At 44.7% G+C, this 26,415-nt stretch overlaps 1 protein-coding gene across 2 annotated transcripts in view; it reads left to right on the top strand.

Annotated features, from left to right (window-relative positions):
- The window catches only part of cacna2d2a (calcium channel, voltage-dependent, alpha 2/delta subunit 2a), a 160,531-nt gene extending 134,523 nt beyond the window's left edge, over window positions 1-26,008 (top strand). Inside the window, exons 13-39 of one of the 2 annotated variants that reach the window (XM_008289262.1) lie at window positions 76-154; window positions 4,311-4,360; window positions 6,152-6,241; window positions 7,543-7,611; window positions 8,134-8,208; window positions 8,296-8,370; window positions 8,478-8,549; window positions 8,678-8,749; window positions 8,889-8,950; window positions 12,998-13,074; window positions 14,201-14,215; window positions 16,048-16,108; window positions 16,804-16,901; window positions 18,154-18,244; window positions 18,338-18,400; window positions 18,569-18,672; window positions 18,770-18,868; window positions 19,082-19,173; window positions 20,041-20,088; window positions 20,171-20,242; window positions 20,333-20,485; window positions 20,583-20,635; window positions 22,305-22,360; window positions 22,538-22,661; window positions 22,940-23,049; window positions 23,276-23,358; window positions 25,857-26,008. In XM_008289262.1, the coding sequence (XP_008287484.1) occupies window positions 76-154; window positions 4,311-4,360; window positions 6,152-6,241; window positions 7,543-7,611; window positions 8,134-8,208; window positions 8,296-8,370; window positions 8,478-8,549; window positions 8,678-8,749; window positions 8,889-8,950; window positions 12,998-13,074; window positions 14,201-14,215; window positions 16,048-16,108; window positions 16,804-16,901; window positions 18,154-18,244; window positions 18,338-18,400; window positions 18,569-18,672; window positions 18,770-18,868; window positions 19,082-19,173; window positions 20,041-20,088; window positions 20,171-20,242; window positions 20,333-20,485; window positions 20,583-20,635; window positions 22,305-22,360; window positions 22,538-22,661; window positions 22,940-23,049; window positions 23,276-23,358; window positions 25,857-25,976 (2,163 nt within the window). In that variant the 3' untranslated portion in view covers window positions 25,977-26,008. The remainder of the gene's footprint in view (window positions 1-75; window positions 155-4,310; window positions 4,361-6,151; window positions 6,242-7,542; window positions 7,612-8,133; window positions 8,209-8,295; window positions 8,371-8,477; window positions 8,550-8,677; window positions 8,750-8,888; window positions 8,951-12,997; window positions 13,075-14,200; window positions 14,216-16,047; window positions 16,109-16,803; window positions 16,902-18,153; window positions 18,245-18,337; window positions 18,401-18,568; window positions 18,673-18,769; window positions 18,869-19,081; window positions 19,174-20,040; window positions 20,089-20,170; window positions 20,243-20,332; window positions 20,486-20,582; window positions 20,636-22,304; window positions 22,361-22,537; window positions 22,662-22,939; window positions 23,050-23,275; window positions 23,359-25,856) is intronic. The other variant, XM_008289271.1, reaches the window with a different exon arrangement.
- The last annotated feature ends 407 nt before the right edge of the window (window positions 26,009-26,415 follow it).

The following is a 26,415-nucleotide window of genomic DNA, read 5'->3' as shown; positions in this document are numbered from 1 at the left end:
AACGAGGCCGTAGTCCAGATTTGAGTGTAATATTTTTCCAGTTGTCTTATGTTATTTGTCTTTTTCTTGGACCAGGTTCGTGTTTTCACCTTCTCCGTTGGCCAGCACAACTACGACGTCACACCTTTGCAGTGGATAGCGTGCGCCAACAAAGGTGAGTTTGTTTTTATGTGTAAATACAGAGTAAATGTATGTTTTAAAGGGGTGCCGCTGTGGCTGAAGAGGTCACATAGTTTAGCAGTTTGACTCCTCGTGTCCAGATAATGAAGTGTGCATCACAGCGGGAGTCCTGAATTGATTGATCGGCACATTTCCCATCATGTGACCTGGTTCTGGAGAGCGCTCATGCATAGGTGTGGTCTCTTAATCTTCTCACAATAACCGAAGTGTCGTGAATGTGAGCTTGGTAAAGATGTGTAGGTTAGATTAGCTACACCTCTGACTATCGCAACTAAAGCTATCACACGTGTAACGTCTAATGAACACCACTTCTTCTCCCAGTTCTGTCCTGTGCTCGTAACCAAAACATCGAGTCGTACAGATACAGGAAGAGCCGTGCCACCGATAGCAGAAGGCGCAGTTGTCATCCTTAAAAAACAAAAATCTGTTTTCACAACCTTGAATTGGAAAACAGGCTCAGACGGTCCACAAACTCCTCCGGACAGTGTCCAAGGAGAAAAACTTGCTTCTAAAATGGCACCAAACTGCAACGCTTCAGCTTTGCCAGAGAACATGAAAGGAGGCCTGATGAGCGTTGGCAGAGCGTCCTCTGGTCAGAGGAAACCGAAATAAATACGCTTGGATCAGATGGGGTCCAGCATGTTTGGTGTAAACCTTGCAGGACTGTGAGATGCGGAGGAGGGAGTGTGATGGTGCGGGGCTTCACGGGTGCAGAAGGTGGAGGAGAGGGAGCAGTAATAGATGGCACTACGAACACTAGCTCGTGTGCTCAGATCCTGACTGGAGAGATGACTCACAGCAACGAGAAGCCGGCAGGAGAGGAGTTTCTGAACATAGCAGTGATCCCAAACACACTGTGACAACCACACAGGAGCTTTTAAAGGAGGAAAAAAGTGAACTATGACTTAGCCGAGAACGTCTCCCCCCGACTCGCATCCAACAGAACACCTCTGGAGTGTTTTAAAGTAGAAGGTAGAGCAGCAAAGCCCCTCCAGCAACGAGCAGCTGAAGAGAATCATCTGTTAAAGGATGGCAGAATATCTCTCTGCAGAGCAGAGCTATCATCCACGACCTGGAGGATTCAGTCTGTCCGCAGAAATAAAGGCGGACAAAAGAAATTAAAAGAATCTCTCTTCTGCTGCTTAATTATTTCATATTACATTCAGATCGGATAGCTTAATTTTAACATGACTTTAGCTAAAAAAAAATAAAAACGCATTAAATAAATAGGTTGTGTAATCTGGTGAGTGGTGAGAGTGCCAAATTACAAAAATAAATCAATAAAAGAAAAAGGATAATAAAAGTTAAAAAAAAATATTGTGGCAGCATAAAGCAATATTAATCAAAAATGAATCCATAAAAGAAAAGGCTAATAAAAGTAGAAATATAAAGACAAATAAACAAACCAATAAAAATAATAAGAATTTATTTTTATTGATTTATTTTCTTTTTCATTTTTTAAAATTATTTTTTAAATGTATTTTAAAATAATTTTTTTAATTTATATTTTTTTTTATTTTTATCTTATTTTTTTTCTTTTATAATGTCATTTTAAAAGTAAAGGAAATATACGTAGAAAGATGTGTGCAGTAGGAATGTCGTTTTTCTGCGCATATTTCTTTTGCTTTTAAAGCGACATAATAAAAAATATATAAAATAAAAATGAAAAAATTATATAAAATAATTTAAATAGTTAAAAAAAATATTTGTCTTTATATTTCTGCTTTTATTTGCCTTTCCTTTTATGGATTGATTTATTTTTGATTTTTATTTATTTTTTATTTGATTCATTCTTCCTTTTATTTCCACTTTTATTTTATTATTCTTTTATTGATTTATTTTTTTGTAATTTGGCACTCTCACTACTCCATAGAGATGCCTTATAATGATCTAAAACAAGTCCTTCAGACCCACATGCTAATTTCCAGTTGTGTTTTCTTGCAGCCTGTAGTGGTTTAACCTCTCACTGTGCTGTAGTGATGTCCATTAAAGTCTGTGGCGATACAGAACCACACCCAGAACCGGCTCCAAGCTTTCAACCTGGAAATGCATTAAAGCTGCTTTCAGTCTGGTATTAAGTTACTCGTCGACTTCCATATAAAATAATGCTTCACTGCATGCGGAGCTGAAATCAGGTTATTAGTCTGCAGTGGCCCTAAAATAACCCAGAGAACAGACAGACAGCTCTGACCAGCAGCCCGGATGACTCAGGCCCGGTTAGCGGCATGAATCTCATCTCCACTTGGCTCAGTAGGTCCGGCCCAACTCGCTGTTTATGGCTCGGTTTTGAACCTTTGTTTTTTTATTTTTTAAGTTCACAGCCCACCTCTCTTCCTGCCTTTTGTGATTTAATATTGTTTCTCAGCGTTGCGGTTTATCTGAAGCCTTTCTGAGGGTTTTAGCTGTCTGCTGATTAGCTTATTGCCAGTGGAGCCAAGTGCTTCAGAAGTGTCTCCCCAGAAGTTGTTATTAATTAGCAGGAGTCGTCTGGTAGCGGGATGATTACCATGCCATCTCCCTGTCAGGCCGGGGAAAGTCCAGGATTATGCCTCTGTGCCAACACGCTCTCTGCTGTTCAGGCCTGCAGTGATTAGCGTGCTACTAAAGTCTATGCCAGCGTAAGACAATAGTGTTGACACGCCAGCCTCAATGGAGCTGTCCTCTCATATCTGCAGCTCTTATTACTCTTTGGTATCTGGCTCCAGCAGAGCCGGCTCCCTGACACCGGCAGGCCCTAACCCTTCACCCGTGACATGGCACAAACACACACAGCCGGGCCACTTGGAGATGCTGCCTGTTGTCTCACTTGAGCTGCAGTCCTAAGAAGAGAGTAGCCTCCCTGTGACTCTGAGGACAATGAGACGCTCTCGCCGTGCTCTCACCAAATCCACAACAGAGAAGAAAGTTATCTTCAAAAAAACAGGTGAAACGGAGGATAGAAGCAGCAAATACCACACAGCGCCGCGGCCGCTCCTAATGCCGCCGCTAAAGTGCTGCTTTTAATCCGGAGCTGGGAGTAAAATATGGTATGAATTTGTGATGGCCATCAACAGGAGAGCTAAAATCAATTACAGCATGAAATGAGCTGCAAAGGTTTACTGGGTGAGCTCCGGTTGTCTCTGGGAAAGTCCTGATAAATAAAAAAACCTGGATGTGAACAGAGAGCGATGCTCACAATGGACTCAGCAAAGACTAGAGACGATAAAGAAAACATAAATACATGAAGGTAAAAAAGGCTGATTTCTGATCTGTTTCCGGCTCAGTGCACACGAGGCAGAAAAAATCCTGTTTGTTTTCTTACATTTGTGTCCAAACTGACCCGAATGACTTCATTAATGTGAAGATGCCGTTTGAACACAGCTGACATTATGTAAATGAGTTTGACAAAGAAAATGGGTTATTGATTGAGTTCATCATTGATCCTGGCTCCGTGTTGTTAACCTGTGGATCAGATCTACGTCCTGATCCTTACCTACTGCCTGCCTTCTCCTCTCTCCACCTTTTGTGCCGCTCTGCTCTGTAACCACTCGGCTGGCTCGCGGCCAGAACGCCGGGACTGAGCACGACTAGAACAAATAGCTGTGCCCTGAATGCCAATGTGCACGTGTGAACGGATGTGCATGCGTAATGCTCACATGTGCTCATAAACCAGACAGAGAGCGCTGTGAAAAAGTGCATAATGTATGAAAGTAATGAAAGCTATCTGTGCCTCTTAACATTCTGGGGATGCTGCCTCCGTTCCGCCGCTCTTTGTATAAACACTCGTGGCTTTAATAACTTGGGGAGCGGCGTGGTTATTGACCCAGTCGGTCATTCTCCTCCATTCCTAATCAGCAGCAGCGCTGCCTGGGGCTCCGCATTCCCAATGAGCCTCCACATTTACATCCTGCGGCGCCACCGCCAGTGTGTGCGGGGAGGTCAGCGGCCGCCGGCTCCGGCAAGCCTGCGTGACCAAACGCCATCAGCCGGGGATGATAGTACCACTTGTACCTAATAACACGAGGAGATTAGAGTCCAATCTGCAAATGGATCACTTTTGCACACACCGTGACAGTTTAGTGCTCGGAGGTAGAATGTGACTCAGGTGTGCCGGCTGGATGCTGTATTGATTCTCTCCTCTTCATCTTCAGGTTACTACTTTGAAATTCCATCCATCGGCGCCATCAGAATCAACACCCAGGTAAGCTACACGGACGAGCTACACCTTCACACAAAATAATGACGGAGCAGCTGGTTCAGTCCAGCTCAAACTGTGGAGACCTTGGAGGTTCGATGGACTGATGGTCCTGGAGTATAAGGCTTTCAGATCTTCCCTCTCCTCCGTCTGTCACACACACTTTGAGCTAGCATTGAGAGGCCCTTGGGATAACCTCATTCCAGCTGTAGAACATTTACTCAGTTGTTCGGTGGTGGTGGAGCTGCTGCTGCTGCTGCCCTCCTCCTCCTCCTCTCCTACCTCCTCCTCCCTCCCCTCCAGCCCCGGTGAGCGATCAGGCCCTAGAATAGACTGTCAGCTGTTCCATTAACTCTGGCATATTTATATTCTGAGAACTGCCACTTACTCTAATAGGTTTTCTGAAGGTGGGTGACTACAGCGCTCCGCACAGGCCCTGAAGACACATCGGGGCCTTCTGTTATTTAACCGCACTCTGCCCTTCAGTATCACACACTCATCACACAGTCGCACTTCAGCAGGATGCTCAAACAGCAGACGGCAAACATATTTTTATGCACGCTGTCCTGAGTCATGTGTAGGATTAGAGGATGCTCTGAAGTTTTAATTCGTCTGTTGTGGTGCGATAATAACAGATTCTGGTCTTTCACTTACGATACTCGGGGACCTTTGGACCACATATCTCTGGTTGCTGACTTTTTATGTTTCCTAGATTGTTCTAGTCAGGCGGAAAATTCCCCCCATATCCCGTGAAAAGGTCTGGCTGTCACTGTCCTGATGGAATATCTCCCTGTGGCGCATTAAACCGGACTTTTATTGAGCTAATAATAGAATAGGTTACGCCTGTCAGCACCTCGCTGCTCAGACGATGGAAAACAAACGGTCAGGAGCGTAATGCTGGAATAGCAGCGCGCTCGTACGGGGCAGCCCTTTTGTGTATCAGGCATAGATGATGGCAAGGGTCAGACATTTGCGATAACAGTTCCCTTTTCAGCGCTAAATGGATGGAAATTAGTCATTATGAGGGAACGGCTAATGTTTTTCAAATGAACACTCGACCCCCGGAGGACCTGCTGCTGCTGTTTCTGCTGATTCTGGTTTCGCATTTGATGGTATTGTGCTGAAACTTGTAAATATTGGCATCAGTTATATTTAGATTCCATTTTCCGTCCCTGTTCTTTACATTAACAGAGGATGCGACCGTCCTTTTCCAGCAGAGCAGCTCCTTCCCGTGTCAGGAGGTCACTCGCTCGATAATTTCACCAATTTCACGCAACCTCCAAAAGGACACGGATCGATAGGTTGTTTACCAAATAAGACGTCTCAGCTGCTGCGTACGGAGGCTCCTGAGAACAATAGGATGTGGCGCCTGTGATGTATTGCTGGTGGACTTAACCCCTCACCTCCATCCACCGTCGCTGTGGGACATTGTCACAGCGCCGGCGCTGACAGTAGCGCCTCTGGGAGAAACGGCGTGTTTGCACGTCGTGCCATTGACACCCGTAATGTGTTTTTAATAGCTCCTTCATAATGATGAAAAACGGCCTTGAGTGGCTCAGGACCGGAGGCTTTATGGCTCGGCAGGACCGGGACGCCGCTGGTGGCGGCCCGCTGCTTTATGTGGTGATAGAGACGAGGCCGGTCAGGGTCTTGTAGTTTTATGACAGATGAACGTTGGGAGGCTCTTCCAGCTCTCTGCCTTTAACGCCGCGACATGACAAGGGCTATAAATGTCCGTTTGATTATGTGTGTTTATTGTGGGCGGTCACTCTGCCGTGTGTGTTGTTGCTGCTGCAGGAGTACCTGGATGTTCTGGGCCGTCCCATGGTGCTGGCCGGAAACAAGGCCAAGCAGGTGCAGTGGACCAACGTCTACCAGGACGCGCTGGTGAGTCAGAACATCATCTCACAGGTTTTTAGAATAGAATAGAAATGCTTTATTAATCCCCAAGAGGAAATGTTGTTCACACAAGCACAAAGATAAAGTTCCCACCATAAACACAGATAAATAAGCAAAAATAAACAATAAGAACATATAAAATGTGCAATAGGTGTAATATGTCAAGTAGAAAAGTCCTGTGTAGTGATGTGCAACGAGAGTACAGCAGAAGTGTGCAAATCATTTTATAATAATTTATTACCAGAAACAGAAACAGAAGGAATTGTCAGATTGTCCCTAAACTCTTCTCTGATGTGATGATCTTTCAGAAAACTTCACCAAATCCCAGCTTAGAATTGTGATATTTCATCAAAATCACTCCATTGCATGCGTCTCCTTTAAAAAGAACATTTACACAAACCATATTCTGGGAAAAAAATGAAAAAACTAAATATTCAGTACTTCTCAGCACAACTGAGAATCCACTGGTGACTCAGCCGTGAAAAAAAAGAGAAAAATTCAGGAGTTTTCAACTAAATTTTAACTTAAAATCAAAATTGTAGGCAGTGAAAAACATCTAAAGTATGTTGAGTCACGATTTCCTCCAGTGTTGGTCACACCTGTGGAAAAATGTTGTACGTGTTGATTCCATTATGATCATTATTTTTATTATTTTCTAGATTTGTTTTCATTTTTTGTAAAATTAAAAAATACAAAAATTCACCTTTCATTTTTCCCCTTTTTTCTGATTTATAATATTTGTTAAAGTGCACAAAAAACATTTGAAGTTGCTCTAATTCTACCCATGGTTGTGCTGTTTCTATGGATGTGTAGGAAAAACAAACACAGTGAGTGAAAATGTGATAGAAGCAAAACAAACGCCCACAAACTACTTTTTTTTTCTTTTTTTCCAGAAGTTTTTTGCACCAGAAATAATTTTCACTACAGAAGCAAACAAACTGCTTGTTTCAGAGGGTTAAAGTAATATGTAGAGGATTTTACACAAACTTAAACTTAGATATTTGTGACTAAACACAGTTTCTGGTAACGTGAAGATAAATGTAAATTCAGTACTTTCTGAATTCTTGAATTTGTAAAAAGTTTCTGTCTCATATTTCAATAAGGACAATACATCAATATATACGTTAAATATAAATTATTACATCACGGTTTAGGTTCCTTAATGACTAAATCCTGCAGGTGTTTGCGGCACCGAAGCCCTGAAACGTTTATCATGTTCATTTTAAACTGGGCCAGATGTTTGTGTGTATCAGCTTCAGAGACGTTTCTAACTGGATGTGTTCCTTCAGGGTCTGGGCCTCGTCATCACCGGGACGATGCCGGTCTTCAACCTCACTGCTGATGTCGTCAGCGTTAAGGTAAGAACACCTCTGCTCGTTATTATTATGTAAGATCAGGGTTTTTATGCTCATTCTGGTGGGTGAGGAAGCCTGAAGCTCCTCAGAGACACACATCAGAGCTCCAGGTTTCATTCTGAGCCTCCTTCCTGCTGTTGACCGTCATCAATCATGTGTGATGGCGTCCACCCGGCTGCTGCTCTTCGAGGCAACACCTCCCCCCTGAGGTGGCAGCAGACACCGCAGCAGCCCGTCTGTGGTATCTGCCAACGTCCACAGAGCACATCGAGTATCCGTGAGCAACGCACTCGCTCTGAGCTTATCGCACTGGCTTAAAGCGACGAGGCTGCAGCACAACCGACTCGCTCTAAGATAGACTGTGGAAGTACGGACTAATCAGATTGTGATAAGTCAGGGATGGTATAGAGCTGTTCTGAGCAGGCTCTCTGCACAGCTGCCAGCCCCGTGTGCTTCTGGGATGCCGGCGGGAGTCGTGGATAAAATGCTAATAGCTAATAATTACTTTGTGTCTTGCTCGTACAGAACCAGCTCATCCTGGGAGTGATGGGAGTCGATATCGCAATCAACGAAATCAAGAGGAAGACGCCGACGTACAGAGTGAGCGCCGCGCATATCCAATGTCGCTGTGGTGTGGCCTTCATGTTAACGAGTACTTAATCATGTTATGAATCTTGTTCTGTGCAGCTCGGAGCTAACGGCTACACCTTCGCCATCGATCCGAACGGTTACGTCCTGCTGCACCCCAACCTGCGACCCAAGGTGGGCCCAGCTATCAACCTGAATGAGTCGAAGTTAAATGTGGATGTTGTTCCTCCTCACTGATGCTCCTCCTCCATCTCCCCCCTGCTTCCTGTTTCTCTGTTCAGATCATTAACTTCAGGGAGCCCGTCACTCTGGACTTCCTGGATGCAGAACTGGAGGACAGCAACAAGGAGGAGGTAAAACTTCCCTGCAACATCCCAACTGTTTGGGTTTCTACGTCTGATGCGTTCTGTTGTTGTTTGCCTCCCGTTTTGCATCAGTATGCCTTCTCACGCTCCTGCTCTCCCTCTCGCTCGCTCCTCAGATCCGTCGACAGATGATTAATGGCAAATCAGGGCAAAAGAAAATCAAGACGCTCATTAAGTCGGTTGATGAGGCAAGTCGTCGATACACGAGACTCAATCATGAGCCCGAGTAGCACCTTCCTGAACGCAGTGAATCGCTCCGTATGCTTCAGTGTCTGTTGTTTCCCGCTGATTGTGGACACGAGGAGGTGACGCTGTCTTTTGTTACAGCGCTACATCGACGAGGCCATGCGGACGTACACGTGGACGCCGGTGGAGGGCACAGACTACAGGTAGGTCACCTGAACCTCAGAAGCCCAACAGGTTGCTCAGCTTGAACCAGTGAGCGAAGTCTCAGATTTACGGTGTCACACTGAACCTACCAGCGATTAAAGGCGGCTTGCTAATTCGCATTAAATAATTCATCTGAGCTACGCAGATTAAATGGCTGTTTTGTTTTAAATTCCTCTCGTAAAAAATCCTCAACAAGCACAAATTAATTACACAGTTTATTCATCTCCAAACTTGGTCGGACGTTTGAGGTCGCATCGTAATGACATTTCCTCCAGGCAGCATTTTGCAAATTACAGTTTATGATATTCAATCGTCTTACAAACGCCTGATTTGTGTGTTTTATTACATCTGCTGGCAGCGCGCCTGCTTCTGGCAGAGTCCACACCAGACTTTCTGCTGTATTAGTGTTCAAGTCAAAGCAGAGTTGCGTGTTTCAGAAAGCAGATGTGTTGCTGTTCTGACTAAGTAGACGCGCTTATGTTTCCCGTATCACAGAGTTCAAGGCTGAGGGAAATGAGGGATGTTTCTTTAAATCTAAATTAGCTTTATATTGTATTTCTGGGCCACAGATATCGTCGCAGCCTCGTTTTCTGTCTGTTCCAATTAATCCTCTTAATGAGTTATATTTTAGCTTTGAATGACACCAAAGATTCAGAGATGGGACGGGCGCCTCCATTTCTGTCTCTGTTTCTGGATTCGGTAGATGACAGTAAATATAAAGTAGACTTTAGGAATTACACATCGATGAACTTACATTTCTGTTTTCCTTGAAGCTCCTCAGATGAACATTTAAGTCTCCAGTAGCTGTGTGTGATGTGATCGGTGTCGGTTCTAGTGACACACTCGGCTCAGTTTAGCTGAACTAGTTTGAGTTTTTTTCCACCTTTCTTGCTTTGGTTCACTTTCACTTTGTGTCCAGCTGCTGCCTGCAGCTGTTCGTCATCAGATAACCAGACTGGACTTAATGGGAGTACAGAGTTGGACTTTTCAGGGTTACAGAGGTGGTCAGTTAACCTCCTAGATCACCATGGCAACTGATGCTGCACAGCTAGCCTGCTCTGGAGGAAGTTCTGCTCAGAGGTTGAGATTTATGTTGGTTTAAAGAAGTGTTATTATTTTATTTTCCTGCCGTATTCTCTCTGAGCGACGCAGGTTCTCAGCTGAGGGACAAACCTGTTGAGCTGTACATTAGTCACAGAAGCACAAGTTGTATGAGGGAACCTACATACACAAAACTTATTTACAGCCGTCGATAATCCGACCCTTAACAATCCTAAACCTGCTATCCGACAGGTTTTTAGGAAAAACCAACAGAACCCATGAAAACAGCCTTAACATAGCGACAGCCTTGGATTGTGACTCCGACATGACATTTAATGTCACCAATCAGGGTGACGGCGTATTATCTGACTGAACAATCCCACAGATTGGCTACGTTCACACTGCAGGACTTGATGCTCAATGAGGATTTCTTTGTGACTTCCTTCACGTTTCCAGTTCAATGCGACTTGTATGTGATCTGCTGTGTGAACTTCATACGAGCCAAAAGTGTCCCGCATGCGCAGAAGAGGACACGACGACGTCACACGCAGCGAGCGTGCTCAGTGTTTATGGAAGTAAACATGGATGGTAACGGTGGAGCGTATCTGCCACTCCCCCACCGCCACCGATGGAGGAAACAGAAGTGTGAGCGCTAACTAAACTAGCATCAGCAGCCAAGTACTGCCTGTGTGTTCTGGACACTTCCACCCCGTCAGAGCGCTGCCCCGGGGTGGAAGTGTCCCCCGACCGCACCCAATGTTCTGATATTCATCATTAACTGGGCCTGAACATCCAGAGAGCAGAAAGTTCTACTGGGACCAGAACCACTAGTTATTATAACAACTATGAACAATAATGAACAACTAATGAGCCTTCCAGCATCAAGCCCTCCTCGTATCTGGACCTCCGTCTGGACAATCCGACGGCCTTGATATCCGACATAGAAGAAGGTTTTACATTTAGTGTCGGATTATCGAGTCACGACTGGACCTGCTTTAATACTTGCTGGTACTGCAGCTATAATAACAGATTAGAAAATTGCTTCATCTGTTGGTATTTGTGGCAGCAGATATTCAGTCAGTAACATTAATTTAAGTTTGATTTGGTAAAGCGATCTCCACAAGTCCTCCATAATGAGACCTAAATCCGTGGATCATGTTTAAATGTATGAAGTTCACTGTTTAAGAGCTCCAACGTTCGGCTGTCCTGCTGGAAACAAGTGGCTGCACTAATCGTGCTCTTAGTGGTAAAATAAATGTTCTCTGCCGTCCATCATTTGCACTTTTTACCATAATACATGTTTTATTCTCTCAGTAGCTCTTCACAATAACAACCTGTTCCTCTCCACTTAAGTGGGACGTACACAGAGTCACATGACGCCCCTGATAAAGAAAACCCGAGTCCACAAAGACCGTCGATAAGCACCATTGTTGTAGCCGCTGTCTCAGATTGGAGGTTTTGTTGCGCAAACTTAAACAAAGAGCGCCTGGTTGTGTTGAACTTGCTTTGTAACGCACTCCTCCTGTCGGCAGCGAACATGAGCGTCTCTGAAAGCGAGGCAGCGAGTTCCCAGAAACATCTGCAAACAGCAAAACACAAACCAAACATCCTGCTATCGATTCCCACTGAAACTCTCTTCAAGTGTTTTTATTAGGAAGCAAGAAAGAAAAAGTCCAGCACATGTACAGCAGATTGTGCAAATCAGGGCTTCCTTGGTTTTTCCTTATGAGTGACACTCCACGTTATGAGTGACCAGTAGTCTACCGTCCCTTTAAGAAGGTGATCATTGGCCCACAGATCTTCTTCAAGACACGTCTGATTTCCTCTCGGTGGAGGGTATCTGCTGGTGTTGCTGTCCAGCAGCTATAAGACGAAGTTCTGCCTCCTTCTGATGCTGCAGAATCAGCTTCTGAGCACAAACAATTAGCACAAGAGAGTAAACAGTGTTGAGCTTTAGAGGAGTTTTTGAAGCGACGCCGAGTCATTTGCACCTTCAGGACCTTTATCAAAAAAGAGAAGATCTCCGACCAGAACCTTGTGAACCTCATGGAATCTGTGAATGATTTTAAACCGCATTCAGAGCACACTGGTTAACAAAACCTCTCCTGATGTTTCCAACCCCAGCTCCTCCTCCTACTTCCTGCTAATTGGTTCGTCGCTGTTTGGAAATCAAATAGAAGCAGTGAAAGGAGCAGCGAGACGCCCCGATTTCATACAAAGAATATATATTTACACAGACAGAATAAACAAGTTAGAGAAAGTGTACAAGTTAAAATGAAGGAACACTCGTACTGCTTCCTGTTGGACACCAGAGCCTTCAACCTGTCCAATAGGATCAGACGATCTCATCTCAACAGGTTTTGAGTTTTGTTCCAATACTCGGCTGCATAACATTTAAAAGCTCCTGATCTCAGTTTTAATGAGTGTGTTTCCAAGACGATAAAATCTTGGACCCTAGTTTGATGAGAAATTGATCTATAATTAAAAAGATATTCAGGTCATTTTCCTAACAATGTTTTGTAGATGAATAAAATACGATGCTGTTCTCTTCTAACTGCCACCTGACTTATGAACCTGAGAGCTGAGTTCTCTGCAGTCTTTTCATTTACACCCTTAAAGATGATCAGAAAAGCACAATTTGATCCATAATTCACATCCGACAGCATCATCATGTTCGGTTCTAATGCTTAAAATGAAGAAACTGGTTCAGATGAGCCGCAGTTTAAGACTTTCGACTACAAATGGCTCAAATTCATAATTCAGTGTTTATAAAAATTCACCAAAATGCCAGAAATTAAAGTTTTGATGCTCAAATTTGTGAAGACGGCGGCTTAATGTCCGCTCAGAGAACACGGACCTGCAGCTCTCAGGTTTAAAGAAAGTCAGATTTAATTGTTCTCACGTTGTTCACAGCGAGTTTCGTGAAATTGATCCGGTTGGTTTTTGTGGATCGTGACCTGGTTCATCGGTTCCTAACTCTGTGCGTCTGCCTCTCGTCCCCTCAGTCTAGGCTTGGTACTGCCCACATATAGCGAGAACCACATCAAGGCCAACCTCAGCGACCAGATCCTCCAGGTGCAGTGTAAGTACTCTGGGGAACCAGCCAGCGTCCTTCGTCTCTTCCTCCTCTTTCTCGCTCTCCTCCTCCTCCTCCTCCTCTGCTCTCTCCTGTCTCTGACCCGGTCCAGCCCTTCGTCCCGGGTCTCCGACACCACCATAGCGAGCCCGAGCGGAGCCGCCTCTCCCTCTCTCCCCCTCCTCTCCTCTCCTCCCCTCTCCGAGCTCTCCGATAGGCAGGACCATCCCCTCCTCTCCTCTCTCTCCTCCCTCTCCTCCCCGTCCCTCCTGTCTTCATGCTGTGCTGTATACAAACGGTGACGTTTTTTCTTCACACTGGCTGAAGAAAAAAAACAACTGAACTGACAGAAAGGTGAAAGCTGTGGTTTTACTGTGTTACTCAGGTGAAAATAATGGTGACCTCTGTGCTATTATTTTTTTTGCCAAATGCTCTCGCCTCTTCTCCACCGAGTAATGATTCTGAAGCGTCTGTGTTCAAAGTATTCGATGTTCTGGACAGACTGTGAAAACACGCATGCTTTTCACTCCTTATCATGGTTTGTTTTGGGAGATTTTTTTAATTTATTTTTTGCTGTGTGTGACTTTTCTTTTGGACTGTGTGAGACGTTTCTCAGCTTTGGAATCATTCGACAGATAAACTCCCACATGGCCCGGGACCCGGGGCGTCTCGTCAATTGTGGGAGTTTGGGTTTTTGTGGATCTGAATGGGGACACGTGTTGTCTCTCTCATTCTTTCTTTGTCCAGACCCTGTTGCTCCCCTCTTTTCCTGGTGCATTTGATTTATTTCTTTTTTTAACTTTCCGTTCCGCCATGGTTATTTCTCACAGTTGCCGGTTTTGTCTTTACTGTTTTTTCTGTTCCTGGATTATCCAGTTGTTGTTGTTGTTGTTGTGGTTTTTTTTATAATTTCCTCTGTTGGTTTTTTCCTCGTTTGCTCTCGCAAATAAGATGTTTGCTCTTCATTTCTTTTTCTCTCTTGTCTTGTTTGACTTTAATTGGTTTTTTTCTTTCAAGAAAACAATATTTTTATTCAAACAGTAATTGAATAAAATATTGTCTGTGATCCCCCCTTCCCACCCAATCCCCTGTTTCTTTTCTTGCTCACTCCTTCTCTGATGGATCCACACAGTGCCATACACCAAGGGCAAGTATACTCCATATTGGTCCACGTTCCCTTCCTCTACTTCCTACCTCCCTACCGCTTCCTCCTCCCTCCCTCACCTCTCGTCCTAAACCTCCCCCCTGCTGCCCCCCCTCCTAACCTCACCTGTCCCAGCCTGCTTGCCTCTGTTCCTGCCCGTCTTGCCTTCAGGATTTCCTCCCTTTTATTCCTCCTTTTTCTCCTCCTCCTCCTCCTCCTCTTCCTCCTTTAATCCCTCCTCTTCCTCCTCCTCTTCCTCCTCCTCCTCCTCCTCACCCTCTTGCTGCAGCTCAGATCCCACATCTCTCACTATGGTTCCTCCAGTCCCCGGCCTCACCCTCCGCCCCACATATCCACTGCTAAAGAAAAACAGCAAAAAAACGAAGTGTACTGCACCAAGGAAGACAGATATTCATGTTTTGTCTTTTGCTCCTCTTCCCCCAAACCTCAGTCCTCCTCCTTCTGTAGATAGCTCCAAACCAGTCGTGTCTGCCTCCTTCTTCTGTCTCCTCCTTTCACTTTCTTCTCACCTTTTCTCATCTTCCTCCTCCTCTTTGCTCTCTTTCTGTCTTTTTCTTACAGTGTCATTAGCTCTTAAATGTCTGAACTAACTCTCACGCTGTAGGCCTCAGGTGTTCACAGATCTTTTCATTTTTAAATCCCAGATTTTTAGATCACATTTAGCTCCACACACAGTCACAGATTTGTAGTTTGTTTGCTGAATCCACACTAATGTTCTGCAATACATCAGCATGGTCTTTATCTACAGTACAGTAAATAGGGCTCCTATGATACTCTTATTCATCCGTAGGTTTATTCGACACCATATAAAAATCTCTCCTAACAGTTGTTGTTTGCTAGCTGCCGTAGCATCTCGTCCGTAGCTGGAAGCACTGCAGCTTGCAGACTGACCCCACAGGGCTGAGCTGTGTCCTGCCAACCCAGGTCCTCCCATGTTGTCAGGTGTCAGGGTGCCGCTGGGCACGGCACCTGACTCCTATGTCGTCCCTCTGTACTCCCTGTCTCCATCGGCTTGTCTCCCTCCCCCCCGCTCACCCCTCAGACTGCCAGGGCCACGGCCCAACGCTTCCTCAGTAAACCCGACCCCGGATGTGCATGGCATTGTGGGCGGAAAACTACCTGGGCACTCGATTTTAGCTGTCTAAATGAACATTTGATCCCTCTTCTGTACACAGTTACAGGTCATGACTTAATGAGAAACTGGATTCATCGCAGACCGCGGCTTTACAACAACGTCTGATCTTCTGTCTTCTGTTCTGCTCTGGTAGAATAACTGAAGTTGCCCTTCCACATGCCCTTCACAATGCAATGCATTTCCTCTGATTATGTGTCTCTCCACGTCCTGCCCCCTGCCAGTCTGAGGGGTGACCACCTCCATCAGGACCTTCACCCACCTCCCCCTGCAATAGTTGGCCATGTTGATGCCTGCCTGATCCCAAAGCACTCATTGTGGGTATTCTGTCTGAGAACTTGCTTCCTGACAAATCACGTCTGTCAAGTCAGTTCTCAGACGTCCAAAAAACAAAAAGAACATCAGATCTAAACCAGGAATAATCAGGAAAAGAAAAAGTTGACAAAGAAACCAAAGCAGAAGCTGTGAGTGCTTGTGAAACCAAAGCAGTCGTCCATCGAGGGTCAGGTTCCATTTGAGGCACCATATTGGCTAACGCTAGTGTTCCCATGATACCTCAGTGTTGCTATGGTAAACTCCCTTCTGCGTCCCCGCACCTCTGGATAACAGCTGCTGTGTAGCCACAACTCCCCACTGGCCCGGCCACTGCTCTTCCTGGATAATCTTCCCCTTTCTGTTGCAGATTTTGAATCACTGCTGCCAAACAGTTTTGAGTCTGAAGGACATGTGTTCATTGCTCCCAGGTAGCCCTGTGTGTGTGAATGCTTGCTGTCGTTGGTGGTCATCAGTTTTTTGGTCTTGTCTTTTTCACACGATAGACCTTTTGTCTCGTTTTGTTTCCGCTCCACATCTCAGAGTTCTCTCATCTGCTTCCTTGGATTGTGTTTTACTGTGATGTTGAGTTGCACGACTTTGTTGGTTTTCGTTCGTTCTCAAACTTTTGTGTGTTTACTTAAAGCCAGAAATTCTTCAAATGAGCAGGAAAACATAAAATTCGTCGGAGCTTTATAATGTGTTTTTTGTTCATTTTCTTCGCTCAGTTACTCTCATTGTGATAAAGTAATAGAGTCATGTGACGCCTTCGCTGCCTGCTGCTACTGTGGTGCTGCATGTTTGAATACATTTAGATGAACGAGGTAACGTAAGGAGTGTTAGACGAACCAAAAAGCTTCAGTTTGTATGAATAAAAGAAGACTAAAATCCTCTGCATGTGCCGTTTTAATATTAACCGTCCTGGTCTTCAGCTGTCATGCCTGTTCTCTGCTCTGCAGTCGATCCACTCCGACTAACAGCAGTCCTGGAAAACTTCTAAAATATGCATGCTGCACACATTAGCATCAAGCAACATATGTCTGGTTTGTTGCATCTCCACCCCGTGTTGTGTGTCCCTCACGTTGGTTCTTTCCCTCTGAGCTGAAGTGCTTCGTCTGTTCCTCAGGGAGTACTGCAATGATCTGGAACTGTCCAACAACAACACGGAGTTCCTGCTCAACTTCATCGCTCTGATGGAGAAGGTGACGCCAGACTCCAAACAATGTGAGCTTCCTGTCTTTTCCCCTCATAGACAAAGTTAGGATTTTATTTTAAATAGGACGTCATATTCATTTTGACCACAACCATGATATTTAAAAAAAAAAAGAAGAAGAAGAAGAAGAAGAGCTCATACTTTTTTAGCTATTTTTATATTTTTATCTTGTACCTTACTCTACATTTATCGTTGCACCGAACAAATTCCTCGTGTTCTGTAAACTGCACCTGCCAATAAATCTGATTCTGATTCTGAATTCTTCTGGCCGGGGTCATCATGACGTGACAGTCTGATTTTGTGACGCCTCTAATTTTAAATTAATCCATTTAGGAAGGATCAGTCTAATGACAGTCTTGTAAAAAAAACATAAAAAACAACAATTAATTGACATGCATCTACCATGTGGCCAGATTCTGATGGAATTTATTCCTTTCTCTCATAACTTATTGTTATTCAAACACTAATGCCACATTATTTAAAGTCCTGCTGCAGAAGAATACTGCAATGTTGAAAATATGTGGAGATCCACTGCTGAGAGTAGTCCAACGAAAGTAGTACTGACTCCTCCTGGAGAAGAATTTAGTGAAAATGACACACAAGGGGGCTGCCAGGTGGCTAAAGGTGGTTAGCGCCATCGCCTCACAGCTAGAAGGTCGCTGGTTGGCGTCCCGGTGAGGACACCCGGGATCTTTCTGCGTGGAGTCTCCATGTTCTCCCCGTGCAGCGTGGGTTCTCTCCGGGTTCTCCGGCTTCCTCCCACAGTCCAGAAACATGCTGAGGTTAATTGGTGATTGTAAATTGTCCGTAGGTGTGAATGTGAGTGTGCTTGGTTGTCTGTCTCTAAGTGTAGCCCTGTGATAGACTGGTTACCTGTCCAGGTGAACCTGCCTTCACCCTGAGTCAGCTGGGATAGGCTCCGCCCCCCACCACCCTAGTGAGGATTGAGGTGTAGAGATGATGGATGGATGAGAGGTGTTTTCATGCAGTTCTTTAACTACAAGAACGGTGTGGAATAAGGCTGGTCTGGCTCTTTTAAAACCAAGGAAATCCAGAAACAATCATTGGTGTCGTCTCTTGGTGTTAGTGCACAGAAGCAGAAGGAGTTTTAAACGCTGACTTTGCTTGAAGTCGGGGAAACATTTGTGAAATCTGAAATGTTTAATTTGCACCAACATCATGCATGTTGTGTCTTTGGTCTGACTCTTGGACAACTCGTGTCATGTGTGCATTAACCTGTACGAGTCTCTCTCCTCCCATCAGGTGACAATTTGCTCCTTCACAACCTCATCCTGGACACCGGCATCATCCGGCAGCTGGTGGAGAAAGTGTGGAAGAATAAAGACTTGAACACGTGAGTACGAGCGGCGAGGAAAGTGTGTTTTCAGATTTGGACTCTGGATGAGAAACTGACTGGAGGCCCGTTGTTGTTCTTTTCCTCCTTCAGATACGGCTTCCTGGCCGTGTTTGCGGCGACAGATGGAGGCATAACGAGAGTGTTTCCGAACAAGTAAGTGCACTCTTCATCAGGGCTGCGTGTCTGCTGCTTTGTGCTTCTGTTCTGTTTCCCACTTTGTTCTCTCTTAAATTGATAAGTCGCAAAGTTTTCGTAAACACGTGGGTTTTAGCGAGAAGCTCGGAAATTTATAGCCGCGGTATCTCTGGTCTTAAATCTTAGGGCTGCAGAAAGCTGGGAAGAGGACCCTGAGCCGTTTAATGCCAGCTATTACCGCCGCAGCCTCGACAACAAGGGCTACATCTTCCGAGCGCCTTATCGAACGGGTGAGTGATGCTCTCAGGCCTGAGTTATAAGGCTCACGCAGAGCCTCGGCTGCTTGTTTCTAACCTCTCTCCTGCTTTGTTTCTCTGTTGCTTGCAGTCAGGGACGAGCTGCTGAACCCAGAAAATGACACCATAGGTATTCTGGTCAGCACGGCGCTGGAGATGACAATAGGAGGGAAGACCATCAAACCTGCAGGTGCACTTTCTCCTGAGAGAGAAGAAACAAACTCCCAGTAATGATAGATATTAAAGAAAATGTTTCAGAGCAAGCCGGAGATAATTGCACGTCTCTGTTTGTCGTCTCGTCTCTTTGTGTTGACGTGTGTCCGTGCTCTGCATCTCCTTCCTTTATGTTCGTCTTATTTTGTGCATTTCTGTTATTTTAATGAATCCTTTTTGCTACCTTCAGTTGTCGGAGTGAAGCTGGACCTTGAAGCCTGGACGGATAAGTTCAAGATTCTCGCCAGCAACCACACAGACAACCGTCAAGGCTCCAACACGGTAAAGTCCACATACATGTAGTATGTAGGAGGGGAGACGGGGGATGATAGGAGCACTGTTTGTTTGAGCGAGTGGAACTCAGTGGTTCTTTGTGCTGGAGATGTCAAATCCTGACATGTGGTTCTTATATGTGTCTGCTATAAATGACAGACATCTGGACTTCTACTACACCATCACAGATTATGTAAATTAATGTCAAATACAAAGAGGTGTGTTGTTGTACCGAGGTGAGATGTAACACGACTTGAGGATGGAATTATTATGCTTAGAAAACACCCACACTAATAAATGTATGGAAACACTTTGATGAATAATAAAGAAGGAACGACAAACTTGTAAGAGTACAGAAATAATAATAAAATAAATACAACGTAGACGTTAAATACAGTAAAATAAATAAATAGATATAACATAAAATAAATAAAATAAAGAATAATAAAGTATAAACTGGTGTGTGTTGTGTGAGTGTTTTGTAGCAGGAGACCAGTGCAACATGTCAACATAAGGGGAACGTTTAAAGAACAGTCCGAACCCTCCCTGTGCCAGGCAGTCATTAAAAAGCTAACTGTTTTTAGCATTTAGCTTCAAAGCTAGCACTAATGCAACAAATTAAACTGGAGAAACTCCTGCTGGAGCTGATGTAAGTGAAACAACTGCATCTACAGCACAATGGACACGATGCAAAACATGTTTGTGATGAAAATTTTTACTTTTCGTACCTGAAAAATGGTTTTATGGCTCCAGGTGGGCATGGACTGTACTGATGACATCCCCATTAGTCAAACTGAGGGTGGTACATCCATCCCCGGTCTCCACTACATAAAAACTTCCTTACAGCTACTTATAATTTCTGTTTTCCTCTGACAGTGTGGACCAAACAGGGGCTGTGAGATGGACTGTGAAGCCAACAGCGATGTGAGTGTTTGCTCAGCTGGACCTTCTGCACGTCTTCGCTCTGTTCTTCCAGCTAACGCTCTGTTTCTGTGTCCGTGTGCAGGATCTCCTGTGTTATTTAATAGACGACGGCGGATTCCTGATCATGTCCAACCAGAAGGACGACTGGAACAAGGTTTCATTAAAGCATTCATTCGTCCTCATCGTGGTTCCTCTCTGATCTCCACCCAGAGCCTGACCTGACTGGTGTTTGTCACCCTGACAGGTGGGCATGTTCTTCAGCGACGTGGACCCCTACCTGATGTACGCGCTCTACAACAACTCCTTCTACAACCGCAAGCAGTCCTTCGATTACCAGTCGGTGTGCGAGCGGATGCCGAGCAGCGAAGGTGGAGCGGCGCCCAGAGGAGTGTTTGTGGTACGAAGCGACGTCTGACAAGTCAATCAGCATCACTTGGATGAAATGTGCTGAAGCAATGGATGGACACAGATTTTTTCTTTCTCTGTATTTGTAGCCCACGATTGCAGATTTTGTAAACCTGGCCTGGTGGACATCAGCTGCTGCATGGTGAGATACACAGGAACACATGTACCATACCTAAGAAATGCATATTATACACTCATCATTTGGGGTTTATTGTTTGTTCAACACACCTACAAATATTAGAACTCCCTCCCCACACGAGCTTGTTATAATAACTACACCATCCAAGTGAGTTTCTTGGACGTAGCTTCGTCTTAAAACCCTCGTGTGAACCGAGCAGCTCTCTGGACCCATAAAGGAAGTGGCACCAGCATGTGATTTAACCGCTCTGAACCCAAAACCGACCCATTTGAAAGGCTTGTTATCTCTGAAAAATCCCCCAAAATGACACCATTTATCAGAGACTAAACACAAAAGGAAACGTCTGACTTTCAGCTTTCTGAGGTTCTCAGCTAATTATATGTGAAGTTCTGTTCAGACAGAAAGCTTCAAAATTTAGCTTTTAATTGAAATTCCTTCATTCTACATGTCTTGTTTTTTTAAAAATGCAAAAACAAAATTGTCTGCAGTTATCAGAAAAGTCTGCACCCCTCGTCACAGCTGGAAAATAATTACCGTAATGTCCAGACTATAAGCAGCTACTTTTTTCACACACTTTGAACACTGTGGCTTAAACAACGATGCAGCTAATTTAGGGATTTTTACGAATTTGTGACATTGAGAGCGACGACGACAGAGAGACTGAGGAAGTGATGAAGTGATTCTGAGGCTGTTCAGCTCCTGAAGACACTGAAGAAGACGACTTTAGTGGTTTTAGTGCAGGAGGAAGATGAAGATAGCGATCAGTGACTTTTCCTGGCAGCTGCTGGAGTTTTATTTCCTTAACCAGCCGTGTTACAGGAACTGTTCAGAAAAAAGCCTCTACGGTTTAATTAAAAGTTAGTGGGTGTGGCTTATTTTCAGGTGCACTTAGTAGTCCGGAAATTACGGTAATGGTTCAGCTGTGAAAAAACAAACAAAAATTCAGGACTTTTCAGCTGGACTGGTTGAACTGCAGGTTGTGTTTACACCCAGCAGTTAGGAGACACACATGGAACCAAAATAGAGATGCAAATATCTTCATTATCTAGAGTCAGCTGCTTTACAGTGTCGGGAACTCTTGTGGTTTGAAAATGCCCAAAAATGGCCCGTAATGCTCGCAGTTTTTCCAACATGGCAGATTTCCTGTTGGGTTTACGGAAACGCTCTGATGGACTTTTTTGTGCGTCCCGACCTGCTTCATATGTGTCCCGAATTTTGTAGCTCTAAGTCAAACGGAGCCCCGATGGGACTTGAAATCCTGTAGGGGGCGCAGTTGATTCCAAGTTTGTTTAAACTTTTTGTAAAATCAAAAAGCTTTACCTTTATGGCATTACAACCATATCGTACTGCACAAAACACTTTTTTTTAGCACCAGAGTGTCAGAGATGGAAACAGGAATGAGTCGGTCTTTTCTGCCCTCCGTCTGAGTCGGGGTTATTTGTGCAGTCAGGTGATTCTGACTCGGTTTGTAAAGTTTTATTGCTGTTGTCCTGCTGTGCATACAAAGTGCAGTGATTCACCAAAACGTGAGTAAAATCTGGGCCTTCTTGAGCTGAATCGTTGGCATTTAGAGACCTGCCCTCTCCTGTGTTATATTATCAGTGCACTAACCTATTACTGGGCCACATTTATTGACTGTTCAGATTCTTACTGACGCCTGCTGTGTCCACAGGTCCTTGTTCCAGCAGTTTATTTATGGACTGGCTTACCGCAGTTGGTTTGTCACAGGTGGGTGGAATTAGTGTTTTTATTTCCCAGATTCCTGTATTTATAAAACTGGCTTCTGGTTGCATTTATTTAGGCTTTAAGCAGGAGGTGTATTCAGTTTAACACGACACAAACGGTGATGAGCATCTTTGTGCACCATTAAAGTCAGACTGAAGTGTCACTGGCATGTCTGTGCAGATGAGGTGGATGCAGAAGGATTCGACTCCAAAGAGAGGAGCTGTGTAATGATCCAGACCCAGTACTACTTAAGCAACCTCAGCAGCTCCTACAACATCCTGCAGGACTGTGGCAACTGCTCCAGGTCTGTAGGAAACGCACACAGCGACACGAGCTGACGCATAAATAACACGGAGGACAGAGACACAGTTAGCAAGACAGATTCATCTTTCTGCCGGAGTTAATAAACTCTGCCGATGATTAACCCGCATCAGCTTTAATGAAACGGTCATATCATTGGCTAAATGAGCCTTATAAGGCTGTCTCATGAATCTGGCTGATCCATTAGCAAATGAGTGTGTGATGTAAGCGAGCAGAGGGGGGCTGTTGACAGAGCTGCCGTCTCTCTCCCTCTCTCTGCAGGCTGATTCATGCCAAGAGGATAAACAACACCAACTTGCTGTTTGTGGTGGCAGAAAAGATGCCGTGCAACACCTGCGAGATCGAGAAGCTCTCCCAGGAGGAGGAGGAGTGTATCCTTTCTCACATCGCGCACCAGCTGGCGCAGAAGAACAAGACACACTCTCTAATCTCTGGATTTCATCTCCTCGTCGCCAGAACAAATGTTTTACAATTATTTTAGGGTTATCTTTATCGAGACGCCGTGAATCCTGACCGCTCGTTTAGATCTGTGGGAGATGTTGATGAAAAAGTGAAAGTCTGAGGTTGTTAATTTTCCTTAATCGTGTCGATTCTCAGTCAAGGAGGAGAATCCGTGTGAAGAGATGACTGTGGCGCGCTATCGAAAAGGACCCTCCACCTGCTTCGACAATAACATCACTGTAAGACCTCCACAGATGAAGAGCTGTTCAGCGTTTACTCACTTAGAATCAGCAAGAGGAGAGGATTTTAAAGCCAAAAGCAGGATCAAGATTTGAAAAAGCTGATGAGTACATTTAGCACACGAGCAAACAGACATCAGGTTTCAGACGTGTGTGTCGTAGTCAGCTTTATTTAATATTACTATACGGGTGAACTGTTTATTCTACAAACTGCGTAGCTCGTCCACTGTCGTCCAGAAACTCATAAATGACTGCTGGTCGAATCCTAATGGGAGCTTTTATCATCATCATCTTACTGCTCTCAGATCAGTCGTGAGCTTCAGAGTCCTTCAGGTCCTCGCTGTGTTTTCTGTTACAATAGGTCTTGTAGTTTTCATATAGTTTTTGCTCGACTCGGCAGAACCAGGCTCAACAAATCCTAGCATCCCGATCAGACGCTGGCTATCCCAACAGCTTTACTCGTTAACCAGGTCTCTGCTCATCCACCTTATCAAGAGGAGCTGGTTGTTAGAACAGAAGCACTGAGGATGATGGTGCAAGTTAATGCACTTACTTCACCGCTCAGCTCTCTGTCAATGCAGCCGTTTATTTATAACATGACAGCTGCACATTAGAGCTGCTCGACTTTAAGCTTCATACATTTAAACGTGATCCTCAAGAAACGCATTTAGAGCTAAAACTCAGTCACTTTTAGACCAAATCAAAGAAGAAATTATTGTTACTGATACTGATTAATAACAATAGACTAATTAATGTGCTGATCTGTCTGTTATTAGCTGCAGAAACAGCAGGGGGCACCAGACATGGCAGCAAATCAGGACCAAACAAAAACCAGCTAGATATAAATTATAAGAATCTGTGTCACTCATCCAGGATGTTGTCAGATAAAAAGTAAAAGGCCGATTTAAATGGTAAACTATGACCAGAACCTCCCCCAGTGCGTGTTAGCTGTTAGCATTTCATAGCATCTAAAACGATGGGCTCAATGTTTCCTGCTAACCCATTAATCTAACATCGTAGTCACGCCCTCTGGTGGAGAAGATGTGTACCTGCGAGTTATACGCTCCAATTTGCAGTATTTTTGATCAGTTAAAGTAATATCTATTAAATGGGTGTTCATACATGATGCAGCTTTGGTTGAATAGATTCACAAACTTGTAATGTGGTGTCATTTTAAACCAAATGAATCAGAACCAGAATCACCTTTACCTGCTCAGGATGTGTCTCCGTGTGCACAATCTGACTTTATTCTCAGAGTACTGACACAGAATTAAACACACGTGCATTTAAACGAGGAAAACAGGTTACAGAGGTGGTGTTTAACTACATATCATGTTTGAAGTGAACCAAAGTTTAGTGCAAAAATGCAGTTAGTAACAAAAAACGCAGAATTACTGACATCTTTTATACACGAGGTGGGATTCAGAGTCGTTTTATTGTCACTGCAACGAGCACAGCGAACAGGAAGGTGCAGGCCTGCAAAAAAATACAAAAACTTTGTAAACAACTATATACAACGTGATATTTAAAAACAACTCTTTATATAAAGATGAAATTAAATAATAAGCACAGTGTGTGTTGCACAAAGGTAGTGGCATATTTGCACTTATTATGATAAAGAGGCATTTATGGCTGTTGGACAGAAGCTGTGGGACGCTGTGATGTGTAGCATGGACACGGTGGTTCAGGGTTGGATCAGAACGAGCTTCCCTCACTGGTTTCAGTGTGTCGATGGCCTGCAGGCAGAATAAAAGTGCCTGACGGACTTTTTTTTCCCCCCAATTATCTTTTTATTTTATTTTCAACATTTTTTAAACATATAGAACAAAACAGAAGGAGGTCAAATATAAGATGGAAAACAAAAAGCAGAAAAAGAGAAGATTAAAGTGGACTCAAGAGAAAAGGAAAAACAAACATTAAGAAAATAAAGAAATAATTACAAATGCAGAAAATGAGATTTAGTCAAATGAACAAACAGTTCTTCAGTTCAAGCCATGGTTAAAGTTCATAGAGGTTCAGGCCTGCCTTGCCATAGTCGTGGTATCAGAGGTCCATCAGTGGTCCATCAGTGGTCCATCAGTGGTCCATCAGTGGTCCCCATATCCCCAGGACTATGTCCCCCTTATTGTTTTAAATGTTCCAGTTTGGTTCAGAACTTGTTTGAACAGACTAAATGATGGGGGTCTCTGCTGGTTCCAGTTCAGTAGGACATTATGTTGATCCTCTTCCTGTATGTGGGATGCAGCGTCTTGTCCAGTTCTGTACCTTGGAGATAGCATCCTCGTGTGATGTCCAGCAGGTTCCCACAACATCGACAGTCAGATCATGTTCAGCCTTAAGTTTTTACATTCTCAAACAATGTGCATAACTGATCCAATGCATGTTTTACATCACCTTGACCTGAAGGACTATTTGAGAAGCTGTCTCCGTTGATGTGCTGCGTTTTAAACGTGCTGCATGTGTGACGCCGGCTTCCTGTTTCCTGTTTCCTCCTGCAGGAGAACACGTCGGACTGCGGGCGAGGTCACTCCTTCCGTCCGTCCCTCTGCACTCTGCTGCTCGTCCAGCTGCTCCTGCTTTACCCCGTCGTCAGTCCCCACCTCCACTTTCTACAATAACTCCTGCACTTCTCCTCCTCTTTGCCCTCCTGAGCTTCTGCCCCTCCAACCCCTCCGCCCCCCTGCCCCGCCCCGCCCCCCTCCTCCCTTTGGTATTAGGTAATAATGGGACTTCCCATCACAGCCAGTCGGAAGCCCTGAGCGCCGCGCTACCCAGCTCGCTTCAGTCTGTGTCGCTTAGTGACGACCGCCGGACGTCCTCAACCTTCATCTGCAGGAGGAGCGGGTGGTGCCGGACCACCTGGATCAGAAAAGAGAACCCACCCGATCCCACCACCGCCCTCACCCGCCACCTCCACCTCCAGCGAGGGGCAACAAGGACAGCTGATCCTCTCATCACAGACCTCCCACCACATAGACTAGAGACGCTGAGGTCGTCTGTCCGCCTTCTGTCTGCCAGACGGACGACTTCTCCTCCTTCTCCTCCTCCTCCTCCTCC

This window comes from Stegastes partitus, unplaced genomic scaffold, assembly GCF_000690725.1.
Source record: "Stegastes partitus isolate 25-593 unplaced genomic scaffold, Stegastes_partitus-1.0.2 Scaffold14, whole genome shotgun sequence".
Lineage (NCBI taxonomy): Eukaryota > Metazoa > Chordata > Actinopteri > Pomacentridae > Stegastes > Stegastes partitus.
Note: the sequence above shows the minus strand (reverse complement) of the source record. Positions and strands in the feature narration are given on the sequence as shown.